Here is a 12,296-nt window from a genome sequence, read left to right as displayed (position 1 = left end):
CATCCCCAAAAGTAGGTGTTCTTCTCAGTTCCTTGCTTTTCCTTGAAAAACAAAATCATAGCTAGGTTTATTTGTGTGGCCTTCAAAGGCAGAAATTGTGTTTTATGTGGAGAGATATGAGGATAAAGCAAACACAGAGCAATATTGGATTACATGACAGCAGACAATAGTAGCATAAGCAGATTTAGAATACACCTTTCACATACAAAAAACCAATGAATGCCTCAGGCCATAGAAAGACATTAATACTTAAAAATACACCATGTTATGCAGAGAGAGAAATTATCAGAGTAGATTGTTGGTAGTCTTGAGAGAAAAAGAATGAAGAACATGTATAATTTCAGGGTGAAAAGTTCATGTTTCCACCAAAACCAAAAAGTTTCTCAAGACAGAGTCATCTTTTTCTGAGAAATGCAGAAATAGGGTAACATCTGGGGGCTTTGACTTTATTCATTAGCATACCTTTACTACCCATCTCAATCAGCATATCTAAAACTACATTATGCAGCCATACCTGTATGTATGTGCACACTTCTATTAGCTACTTTTGTTATTTTTAGGCCAAAGAGGCTCAAGTGAAAGTGGCAGAAGTTGAAGGTGAAAAAATAGATAACAAAGTACGACTGGAAGCAACACTTCAGGAAGAAGAAGCCATCAGAAAAGAAAATGAAGAAAAGAAAATGTCTGAAGCTGCAGAGAAAGCCAAAGAAACCCTTGAGGCTGCAGCCATGGTAAGTTCTGCTCACAGCTACTGAGGAGTAAATGTCAAGTGATGTGAACACTAGCATGTTCTGAGTTACTGCCTCTACTCTGGGTATTGTCTGCAAGAAACTGGACTTTAAATCCACGTGTGGAAGATGTGAGAGAATATTTAAACTGACTGCAATACAGAAGTTTACTATAAAATATTGGCTCAGTCTTACTTATCTTTGATTCCTCTTCCTTTTTAATTGAAGCAGTAAGAGAAGACTTCTTTTTCTGTAGTAAAGCTAGTGGTTTTGTTTGTTGTTGTTTTTTTTTTAATTTTCTGCACCCCACATTTTAAATGTTCTTATCTTTGGCTCTTTCTATCTGTCATTAACCTGATAATGTTACTGTATAGTATTTGACTGTAAAAGCTGCTGGCCTGCTTCATTAGTGAATTAAGCCTCAGGAGCTCACAGAAGTAGTTCTTGAAATACAAGTGGGTATGTTAATGTGAAACTACTTAATATGTTGCAGTTTTTTAACCTCTTCTCATAAAAATGTGTGTTTCTACTTTGGCAGCTATTTCTATTTTGACAAGTCATTCTTTACTGAAGCTAATACAATTAATGTTTTGGGTTTTTTAAATGCAACCTAATGAGGTGTTTTAAATTTAGAAAGCGGCGGAACCAGCAGTAGATCTTGAAGCAACTGCTCTGCAAGCTAAAAAAAGCCAGGTGGTGATGGATATTGAACCAGAACTGGCACGGGCAGGTGCAGCAGTGCACTCAGAGGCACTGATAGATACAGCACCAGTGCTGGAAGGCATTAAGGTAATCTGGAGAACCACACATTTTCATACTTTTGAATGTAAAGATTCAGAGCATTTGTGTGAGGACTGTGATAAATTGCTTGTCTGCCCTTCACTTTTGGCCCTCTCATCACATTCTGTCAGTTATGAACAACTACTTAGTGGATTGAAAATTCACCACTGCAGAAGCTGAAGTTGGCACAAAACATCTCCTTTATCTCTCTGCATTACTGAAATTAATATACCTGTTTGGGGGGGCAGTTCCATCTCTGTAGATGGAATGGGTCTGTGCATATTTTATTATGCGCTTTTCAAGAGACAGGTGTACTTACTATGGATGTTCATCCTCATTCTCACAAAGGTTATTGAAGATAGAAAAGTTTTCTCAGCTGTAGAAAACTTTCTCAGCTTTCCAAACTTTACTCTTTTTTTTTGGTGTAATTTATCTTTTTCCATACATGGTGAATTGTTTCTCAGTTGTTTTAATTGCTTAGCCCAAGAATGAAGTTAAACATTCTTAAATGAGATCAGGTATGGAATTTCAGAAACTCACATAATCAATCACATTAGCTGAACTTAATACTGGTGCACTTCAAAAAACAGTACCATAGCAAATTAACTGCCTTACCATTTAAAATCTTTGTATTAGCCTCAAAATGTGATAGTAGTGATTCCAAACATGTAAAAAAAACAATCTTGTGTTTTCTCTTTTCTGCTAGAAAATCTTGCAGGAAGATCACAAATGTACCTTTCACTAATTTGTGTATGTTTTCTGTTGCAGGGTGAGGAAATCACCAAGGAAGAGATTGATGTGCTGAGTGATGCTTGCAACAAGCTACAGGAACAGAAAAAATCACTAACAAAAGAAAAGGAGGAGCTTGAGGAACTGAAGGATGATATCCAGGAATATAATGAGGTGAAGAATGGGGCATGGAAGTTCTTTTTCTGTTCATGTTTAGTTTTAGCAGAAGCGATCCACAAATTTAAAGATTATCTTTCTTGGTTGTCTGTTAGTCTGAAGTTGGAAGCTGAGTGAATGAACTTTGTGTGTGACAATGCAGAGCCTCATTTGTGTAACATGTTCAAAGCCTAATTGTTACCACTAGAGCAGTTCCCAGCAGATGAGATTCCTGCTCCTGCTCTTGCTCCCAGGGACTGGGGTAACAGGAGCTGCCTGACTGCTGCATGCTGCAGTTCTTTCTTAGCAAGTGTAGATGTCAGTATTACAGAAATTTCCAAGATAAGTAAAGTGAATCTTTTCCAGTCTTATAAAAGGTGTGGAAAATAACATTTAAGAGGTGCATAAAAAAGGCAGCAGTGTTAAAATTTATTGTTTTAATTCCATCTAGTTTTATATCTCTCTAGAACTTGTATTTAATCTACAATTGGCTCCTGTCTTGGAATGCTGGTTGAAGTTAGTAGTGTCTGCTGTTGCAAATTCACACCAGCAAAACCTTTTCTCTCTCTTGACAATTTCTTCTAGGACTTGCAAGAGATAAAGGAGCTTTCTAAAACTGGTGAGGAAGAGGCAGTGGAAGAGTCAAAGGCAAGCAAGAGACTGACAAAGAGAGTGAACCGAATGATTGGTCAGATAGACAAAATTATTGTAGAATTAGAAACAAGTCAAAAGACAGCAGATGAAAAGCTGGATGGTGAGGATACTCCTGCTGGGTAAGTGATCTGGGATTACTGGATGTGTCTCTGATTGTTCACCTTCACTCTTGCTTTTGTCTGATGTATGGTTAGAAAAGAATTGGTGAATAACTTGTTTAGAATATTGAGATAATTGATTTTTAAAAAATAAAATTAACAAAATTGTGCTGCAGATTTTCTCTCTTCTAAGGCTAAGTATGGTTGAACTGATGAAAGAAAAAAAGGATGTATAATTCCCCAGATCCTGAGGGTGTTTTGAAAGTCAGTGTTGATTAGAATCTTACCATCTTGCCCATGCCTCTGGCACTGACAAGATTACAGGTGAAATCATCCCCTTAGTCAGGCTCCTCACACAGTAATTTTGCCCTGTGCCATTGACTGAAAAGGTGCACGAGGGTGTGTGAGTGCATTTGTTGTTATTTAGTAACAAAGGTGTTTTTGCAAGGGTCTATGGTGTCTTGAGACAAGTGGGGAAATGCGTCTAATGGAAGTGAGATCATTTTACACACTCCCTTTCCTAAAGATTTACTTCATTTCAATTTTTTTTTTAACACAGATTTTCAGTGAAAGATCTTTCCCGATAGTTTCATTACAAAATTCATTTATCAACACTTATCCAGGTCTTAATATTATTGGAGATAATCAGGCTATCCTATGTTAAATGGTCATACACTGCTTGATACACACTCTGAAATACTTGGAAACTGTGATACAAACTCTCATGGTTTGTAATCATGAATGCTGTATTAATCTGGTTTATGCTTGCACCATTCTGTGTGATTCATTAAGAGAGTATGGCAGCTCCCAAAGAGCATAGCTAAACTGAAATAGGGATTCTGCTTTTGTTGCTTCTGAGCTCTGTGTTTTCCAGTCCCCAGGGCAAACGGTCATTTGTTGCAGATTTTGTGTAATAAGGCAGCCATATGAATGGTGCTACAGAGAAGTCATTGATCAAAACCATCTGAATTTGTAAACTAACAATACAATGCAGAATCTGCTTGTACTGAATGTAATTATACTTTGTAATGGCTGGTTTTCTGGATAATTTTGTAAGTGATTGTGGCTGATTGAAAATTACTAGTTTAAATATTGCTTAGTTGTCAAAGGCCTGTCTCTTAACTTTCAGGATGGGGCAGTCCTTATCAAGCCATGTCCAGGACATTGAGCAGCAGCATGAGAAATGCTCCTTGCATAAAAATCTCTCTATGCCCAGAAGAGCTGGGACTACATGATAAAGCCCTTCTGTTTAGTATTTATGGGCTTCACTGTCTTCTGCATTTCAGCTGGATCTGTGCTGGAAGATGTTTCTTCAAACCAGCAAAATACATCATGAGATCAGTGAGAAGAGAGTAACATCTGAAAGCTGCTAGTCCTTCCTTCCCCAGAGTCTGGTCCTTGACAGGAGCAAGTGAAGCTGATTTAACAAAACAGCTCAATTGATTAGTTCTCAGCTTTTGTTTTCCTGTGACTCATTGATTTTCTGTCAGCCAGCCCCTATATGTAAAATATAGGGGTCAGAAACATGGCACTATATCTTTGGTAAATGGGGAGTGAAGGGACAAAGGGCATTAGATACATAGTCTGGGAAGCACAGAAAACTTTATTTCAAATGCTTCTGGGTACTTATGTTTGTTTAGTAAAACATGTGGAAAGTAAAAACATGAGATTTGATGATAAGATAAAAATCTGCTTTCTGATCAGTAACTCCTTTTTGGTTTTTTGCATTCTGTTCAGGATTATAAATAATTAATTAATAATTTTACAAGCATCCTGCAGTGTAGTAGTTTCTTTTTCTGCCTTTTATCAACCTTTTTCCTTTGGAGTAACTGCTTGTCATGTAGAGTTTGTGCTTTCTCTTCAGGAAGAATCTCATCAGCATTACTGAGCTAATTAATGCAATGAAACAAATTCAGAAGATTCCAGAGGAGAAGCTAACAAGGATTGCAGAGGCACTAGATGAAAACAAGGATGGCCAAATTGATATAGATAATGTTGTTAAGGTAAGTTTGTGAACTTCTTAAAGAAAATAAAGCTAACCGTCCTTCAAACATTGCACCTGTTTGGGCATAAATTCATAGTGCAGTCTCTTGCAAGGGTCTTTACTTGATGCCAGTGAGGTTTTTGGCATGTATTGTAAATAGATCTTACATAACAGCATCTTATGGTGGGGGGGAAATCCTTGTTCGTTACCACATAACCTTTAAAGCTGTAGGTTTTTCTGTATGTCTCTGTCAAGTTCAAAACATGGTAATTTTGTTATTACTTACAAAGGAGAGGGAGTAGAACTACCACTGTTAGGGAAAGTCTTGACATAACATCCATGGATATATTTCATATCAATACAAAATAGTAGCTTTGCTTGCCTATTTGTACTATTTCAGATATTTAATTGAGATCTGTATTTCCTGTGCTTGAAAGACAGCAAGTTGTGTTTGTTGTGTGATTTGTCCTGTTCTCTCATTTTGCTGAACATTCTCAGGTTTTCTCACCCTTTCACCTTCATTTTCTTGTTTCTTTTTCACTTGGTAAATTTAGATTTTTCCTGAAACTTACTTCCCTCAAGTCATTCTGCTACTGGATACAGAAATAGCATTTAAACTGTGGCCAGCTAGAAAATACAGTATCAGCCTTTTGAAACACATTTTTCCTCTCTGCTGCCCCAATGGTGATTATCTTCCCTGTTCCTCTAAACTGCCGTTGCACATTTAGCAACACAGATAAAATGTACTTGTAGATTCTGCATATGTTGCACAATAAGTCTAGGAACTTGAGGAGACATGCCAAGAATACATTTGTACAAAAAACTATTTCAAGGAATTTGGAATCATTTACTAGATTATTTTTTGTTTGCTTTCTGAAAGGCCCACCCCCTCTACTTTTAAGTTTTTCTAAATTTGTGCCTGTCTGATAGAGTAGGTATTCTTAAATAAAATTAAGCCTATAAATTACTGTCTTAAATACTTTTTCAACAGGTACTGAATCTCAGCTTTCCACTGAAACCGATAAAATAAATGGGTGTGTTTTACTAATGCTTTAAAATGTCTTTGTGTACTGCACATACAAAGGTCAATAGTTCTAAGTCTTTTAGTTTACATTTTAGCTTTTTTTTTAGTACTCTGGATGTGTTTGAGGTACTGGATGTGGTTGGAATTTGTCTTCCATGTAAGAAAGAAAATGCTGTTTTTCTTGAACAGGAGAACTGAATACTTTTGTTGTCTTAACAAAATTTATTGTAGGAAAATGCCTCCATCACATAAAACCTAAATGCGCTCTCAATTTCATTTTGTATTTGTGTAGGTTGTAGAATTGATTGACAAAGAAGATATTGATATTGGCACCAGCCAAGTTGCTGAGATTATGTCACTGCTTCAAAAAGAAGAAAAACTGGAGGAGAAAGAGAAAGCAAAGGAAAAGCATGATAAGGAAGCTGCGGAAGCAAAGAATTAAGCTTCAGAATCTGAAGCTAATCGCAGTTATAACCAAAATCTTGTATATCTTTCTGTGTCTAATGGCTACATATTACTTGAGCTTTGTGATTATGGAAAGTGTTTTGAGCTGATTCTGGTAATAAATCGTAGATAAGTTTTCTGACATATGGAATGCAATTTCCGTTCGTCAAGAAGTGATTTAGTGTCATTCCATACTGATGAAAACAGAATAGGCTTCTGTAGCAGTGCTCCTGCCCACAAGAACATGTATTTGCACTCATTGTTGTGGTACAGTGATCCATTAAACTTGGAAGTTTGCTGTATAAATTCAGTGTATCTATCATGAAGAAATGTTTCCCATTTATTTTCTTCCATCGTTACATGGGGCCCAACCTTGCTCTGCTTCTACCTTTTAGCTTTTTCAAAATTTAATACAATCTTTCTGTTCCATCACAATATTACACATTTTCTAATCTGCTAGTGAAGATTCTGTGGCTTCAGTAGTAGCTTTGTAGATTTAGGGGTTTTTAAGCTAAATATCACTAAGCTGTTGCCTCACTGACAGAGAATGTGGCATTCTGATCACTTTTATGAATTCATGGTTATTATTATTTTCTGTTGAGGGGAAAAATCAGATTTATTTTTCCCTGGAATGGAAACTTGGCATGAAGTTTGCTACTTATGGGTGCCTTAAATTTCATAGGACTAGAGAGTAGAGTATGTTGCTTCTACTCAAAATTCCATTAATTATTAAAGCATTGGAATCACAGGAGCCTTTAAAATAGTTTCAGAACACAATCTGTCACATGGTAAACTCAGTTAAAGTGTTTGTCTGAATAGCAGGATGAAAATAATCAAAAGGGGAAAATGTCAGTTGTGATCTTTCTGCATATATTTTTAAAAATGTAGCTATCTTTGTGTGCTTGTTTTTCATCTGATAATTATTTACACCATAACTAGTTTTCTTACCTCTCAATTTTCATCTCAGGTATAAAGTCATTAACAAAGTGTAGTCAGAGTACATAAATATGTTCATCTCATGGCTTTGCTTACTGTGCAGTCAACAAGTCATTTCTGGTATTGCCAGTGCTTTGATTACGTCCTTGGTTTATAGTCATTGTCTTTAAATGTGTGACTACATACTGGCAGTAGGTCAAGATTTTCTCATTAATATTTCTTCTTAGCAGTAAATTTTAAAGTTTTAAAACTAAAATACTAACTCTGGGATGCTCCATAATTCATGGTAGCCTAAATTTTACACTTTTCTTAAAATCTGTTATGAAATACATGTAGTGTGGCTTGAACCAGCAGGGTTGTGATTTGGGGTCTTTATTCTGTTTTTATTTTGCACCCAGTATTATAAAATGTACAACCATTCTTGATTTTGTGTACATTATTGAGAGCACATCTGACAATGGCACTGTACGTGATGGTATTGAGGTGGGCAGTTAGTACTTAATGCTTTTAGTCATAGTAGCATATTTTTGTAGAAAATACCAACTCCCAAGCATATTTCAGCATAATTCCATGTGCAGTATTTATCTAGATTGGCTAAATTATTTGTACAAACTTATTTGAAGTTAGTGGAACAAAAGAAGTTTTGACAGTCTCATGGCTTGCATGATATGGACCATTGTATTTAGTTGTTTCCAAAGCAATATGTACAGTGAGATGTACAGTTCTAGAAAAAGTCAGTGTCTAGTTCAACTATTGAGTTCATATTCTGTACAGTTTGCAAAGAAAGCTGCTTACAGCAAGATCCTCCTGAGAATTACTGTAATTGTATTGGAAGTGTGAAATTGTTGTGGTGAAGCTGAAATTTCAAATCAGTACAATCTTTATGGTTCATGTATTCCAAAACAAGGGGGCTGTTCTCTTCCTCATAAATCAAGATTACCTTGGAGATTTCAGCAAGGAAGTCACTTTGTAGATTTTTGAAGATCTGACTTCACTATGTGCTTTTTTTTTTAGGCCAATGCTTGTGTTAGATGAAAATTCAAGAATAAAACTGATTTCACAAAAATACGATCTAGAAACTAATTTTCCATTTTATAATTTACAGCTAGAATTTATGGGCTTTGAAGTACGCTCAATTTTTACAGTGGCATATTTTCAATTTTAAAACAATGTATAAGAATATTACTTGACATTCCTGAAACGTGGTAAAGATACTCTAAAATTGCCTGCTACCTTTCATGGAATATCAAAAACCTAAGAATTGTATTCACTTGAATGCATGCAGATTTAAACCATGGGAAGTAGCAGAAAAAGCTGTTTTTTAAATATTTATTGATTAAAGTTTTACAGAGCTTTAACTGTCCTGAAAGTAAATTGACTGATTGCAGTATTTGGGAGTTTAAAACACTTTCCTGCAGTTCTATGTTTACTGTTCTCTTAAATTTTCTGTAGATTAAATAAGAAGGGAGCCAAAAATAGCTGATTTTTTTTTATTTTATGAAGAATATTATGATTAAAGTAATTGGAATACATTTGGACTTGCATGAAATTTGCCATATTGTGAAATCTTTACAGATTACATAAAATTCTTTTAAATGCCAGTCAGAAATGGCAGCTTTGTGCTGTGACCTGAAGCAATGACAGGATGTGTGCACCAACCACAGGAAGGACTTTCATGGGGAATACCTTCCTTCTGTTGAAATCAGGCAAACCCATGACAGCTGGACTTGAACAACATGTGTTCTGCAAGCTTTGAAAGATTAGGGAAGCCCTTGGTGATCCACTTTACCCCAGCTTTGAACCTCCCAAGCAGCTCTGTGCTGGTGATACAGGCAACTGCAGCAGAGTGGAGTAGCTCCAGCTCATGTGCTTGGTTGCCTTTGGTGTTGACCAAAAACCAGGAGCTGCAGCACATTCAGAGAAAAGATGAGGGTACAAGTGTACATTAACTGGTCAGAGCTTATTCCTGAGTGAATATTTAATCAGGAGATGTAAATATTTCTTTAAATAATTTAAAGGATATACGAGATTTCGATGACTTTGTGACTTACACAGGCAAAGCCTCTGAGCTCAGACTTAGGTGATTGATAAGACCATTGATGGGGTTGTTGCAGATTCAAATAAATTTTGACTATAAACTATTCAGGGGGAAAATAAAACATGCAAAAAGCTTTTTTAAAAATCCATTTAGGAACAGGAAAGAGAAGTAGAGTAGGATGTGATTTCTTTCCCCCCTTCAAAACAAGTGAGTTATAGGAGCTATTTTATTGAAAAACTTGTTTCTTTTTCATCTTAGCCCAAAAGATGGTTTTCACAGAAATTTTCATCCCTGACTACCTACTGTGAGAGCAAATCTGCCTGCAGATTAAGTGCCAGGAGGCTGGTTCTGTCAGTTTGTCTGCAGGACTGCATGCAGGTAGAGAATATCTCTTGCCAGGATTGTATTTTACACTAACATAGGCTTTGTCCAGGGGGAAAAAGTTACATCTTTTATACAACTCCAAAATACTTCTTGTAACTTTATATCTGCATACCTTGCTAATAATTTTAACTTTAGCTACTTCAGCATGTATTTAAATACTTTTAAATTGTTAATATCAAATAATTGGGTGTACTTAATTGAAAGAATAATCCCATTTTCTGTTCTTCATATGTGTTCCAAATTTGCTTTTCAGTTGATGAATTTCTGCCTGTGTTATAAATTTAAGTTGAAAATCATTTGTCTGTGCTCTGAGCATACTGGTCCTGTGTTTGCCATAACTCAGTACAAATTTTTTATTTTAATTGGAGCTTGTGTCCTTTGTTTAGTTACAATAAAAGTATCATTTTGAAACCTAATCTCTCCATTATTTTTCTGTTGGTTTTGATTGTTTAGTGTTGCATTATTGCTCTTCAGATGAGATGCCAGGCACAGGGCTGGATGCTGATGAGCTGTGTCTATGAAAGTAATCTCCTGTCTGCTTTAAAACAGTATTTGGGAACATGCAAATGCTGAATCTGCTCTCTAGTGTCAAGTGTTTCAACAGGTGGCTGAAGACAGCCCTCTGCCTTGACATGCTTTTAAAATAATAACAAGCAAGGTTGTGTTGCAAATTTTTCCTTCTTCTGCTTAAAGCCAAATACCTAATAAAAAGCTTTAAAAGTGGCAGAACTTGTTCCTTTTAAGCTTTTGCTTTAAGAATTTCCTTTAATGACCCTTTAATTGGGGTGAATAGGTGTGGTGTGCAATGGTCAAACTGGCTAGCAGAGGAATTGGGGTTTGAGTTTGTGAATTAAATGTGGACATTGGCAAGTGTCCTTGTTCATATTTACTGAACTCCCAAGAAAAAGGTTGATTTCTGGATTCACTGTTCTCTTTGCTGACATGTATTGGTTATTACACTCTTTAATGAATCTTTATGACCCTTTTATAACAATGGTGTGTAACTGTCAAAATCTAAGGGGGAAAGCTTGTAGATTGAGATAAGGCAGTTTACTAAGGCAACAGCAAAAGTTTGTGCATGCGCAAGCAAAGAGGAAAAAAAAATGTGTTCTCCCCACCATCAAGTGATGTTCAGCCACTTCCTGGGAAGCAGGGCTTCAGCAGGTGAGGAAGTTGCTCTGGAAGGCAAACATTGTAAATAACAAATGTCCTTCCTCCCTCCTCCTTTCCTTGGCATTATATCTGAGCTGACGTCACAGGCTCTAGAATATACCTTTGGTAAATTAAGTTGTGTTTCCTCTCAGGACCTTGCTCACTCCCAGCCCACTGATAGGGGGAATGTTGAGACAGCACTGGTGCTGTGCCAGCCCTGCTCAGCAGCAGCCAAAACATGGGGGTGTTATCAACACCTTTCCAGCTCCCAGGACAAGGGCTGCTGAGGGGAAATGAACTCCAGCTCAGCCAGGCTCAGTGCAACTACAGACATGGATTCGTGCGTTGTCTGCAAATATGCACGGAGGGAATGGCAACTGCCTGCTCTGTAGCAGCCAATGAACAGATTGCTGGGACTTCACTGGATGGAATCTTCTTTTGCATCAGGCTGGTCTTGCAGGCAGGCAGAAAACTGGTTGGAAAACCTCTGAATTCAGGACATCGTGGTCTGAAAAGGATTAATGGGGAAGCTTTATTGGAAACTATTTTGGTGAAATGTCATTTAGAGGGTGAACACATCTGCATAGTGGTGGTGAGAGATTGATGACCTTGTGGTTGTGTCATCCACCTGAGGCTTGAGAAATCTGTGTTCAGTTAATGCCCAGTCTATCAATAATCCATCACTTGGTTCTTGTGCCCCTGTAACATAAAACCTCCTTGACAGTGACTGGGCAGAGTCTGGAGACCTAGTCAGAACCTAGTCCCAGTCAGGACCAGAACCTAGACCCAGTCAGGACCTAGTACAGCGTTTTGTAGCAATAAGGATTTTAAATACCAAATGCAGACAGTGACAGATCATACCAGGGAGTTTCTCTGGCTAAGGATTCTCACTTTTCTCACTGCTTATATATTTGGTATTTTCTTGAATTATTTCTCAATGCTGATGTGAGCAGGAGGATGTTTGTAGTATGTTTCTAGTTTCCCCATATCGTGTGTTCACTTCCACTTTTGTGTATTATTGGATATAAATCTTTCTCCGTAGTTAAATATCCTTCACAGGTCAAAATTCTTTGGGGGCTCATTAGCATGTACAATTTTACCCTTGCCAAACCTTCTGTGGTTTGCAAACATCAGTTTCTCTCATCTAAGTGGTGTAAAGGATTTCTGCTATGCTCGAGATGGATCTAAT

General features: G+C 36.9%; 1 protein-coding gene across 1 annotated transcript in view; it reads left to right on the top strand.

Moving 5' to 3' along the window:
* The window catches only part of LETM1 (leucine zipper and EF-hand containing transmembrane protein 1), a 28,708-nt gene extending 18,337 nt beyond the window's left edge, over positions 1–10,371 (top strand). The window contains exons 9-14 of the mRNA XM_064710191.1: positions 561–731; positions 1,362–1,517; positions 2,277–2,411; positions 2,979–3,166; positions 5,010–5,148; positions 6,446–10,371. Of these exons, the coding sequence (XP_064566261.1) occupies positions 561–731; positions 1,362–1,517; positions 2,277–2,411; positions 2,979–3,166; positions 5,010–5,148; positions 6,446–6,595 (939 nt within the window). The 3' untranslated portion in view covers positions 6,596–10,371. The remainder of the gene's footprint in view (positions 1–560; positions 732–1,361; positions 1,518–2,276; positions 2,412–2,978; positions 3,167–5,009; positions 5,149–6,445) is intronic.
* Positions 10,372–12,296: the final 1,925 nt, after the last annotated feature.

The sequence above is a fragment of the Zonotrichia leucophrys genome, chromosome 4, assembly GCF_028769735.1.
Source record: "Zonotrichia leucophrys gambelii isolate GWCS_2022_RI chromosome 4, RI_Zleu_2.0, whole genome shotgun sequence".
NCBI classification, from domain to species: Eukaryota; Metazoa; Chordata; class Aves; order Passeriformes; family Passerellidae; genus Zonotrichia; species Zonotrichia leucophrys.
Note: the sequence above shows the minus strand (reverse complement) of the source record. Positions and strands in the feature narration are given on the sequence as shown.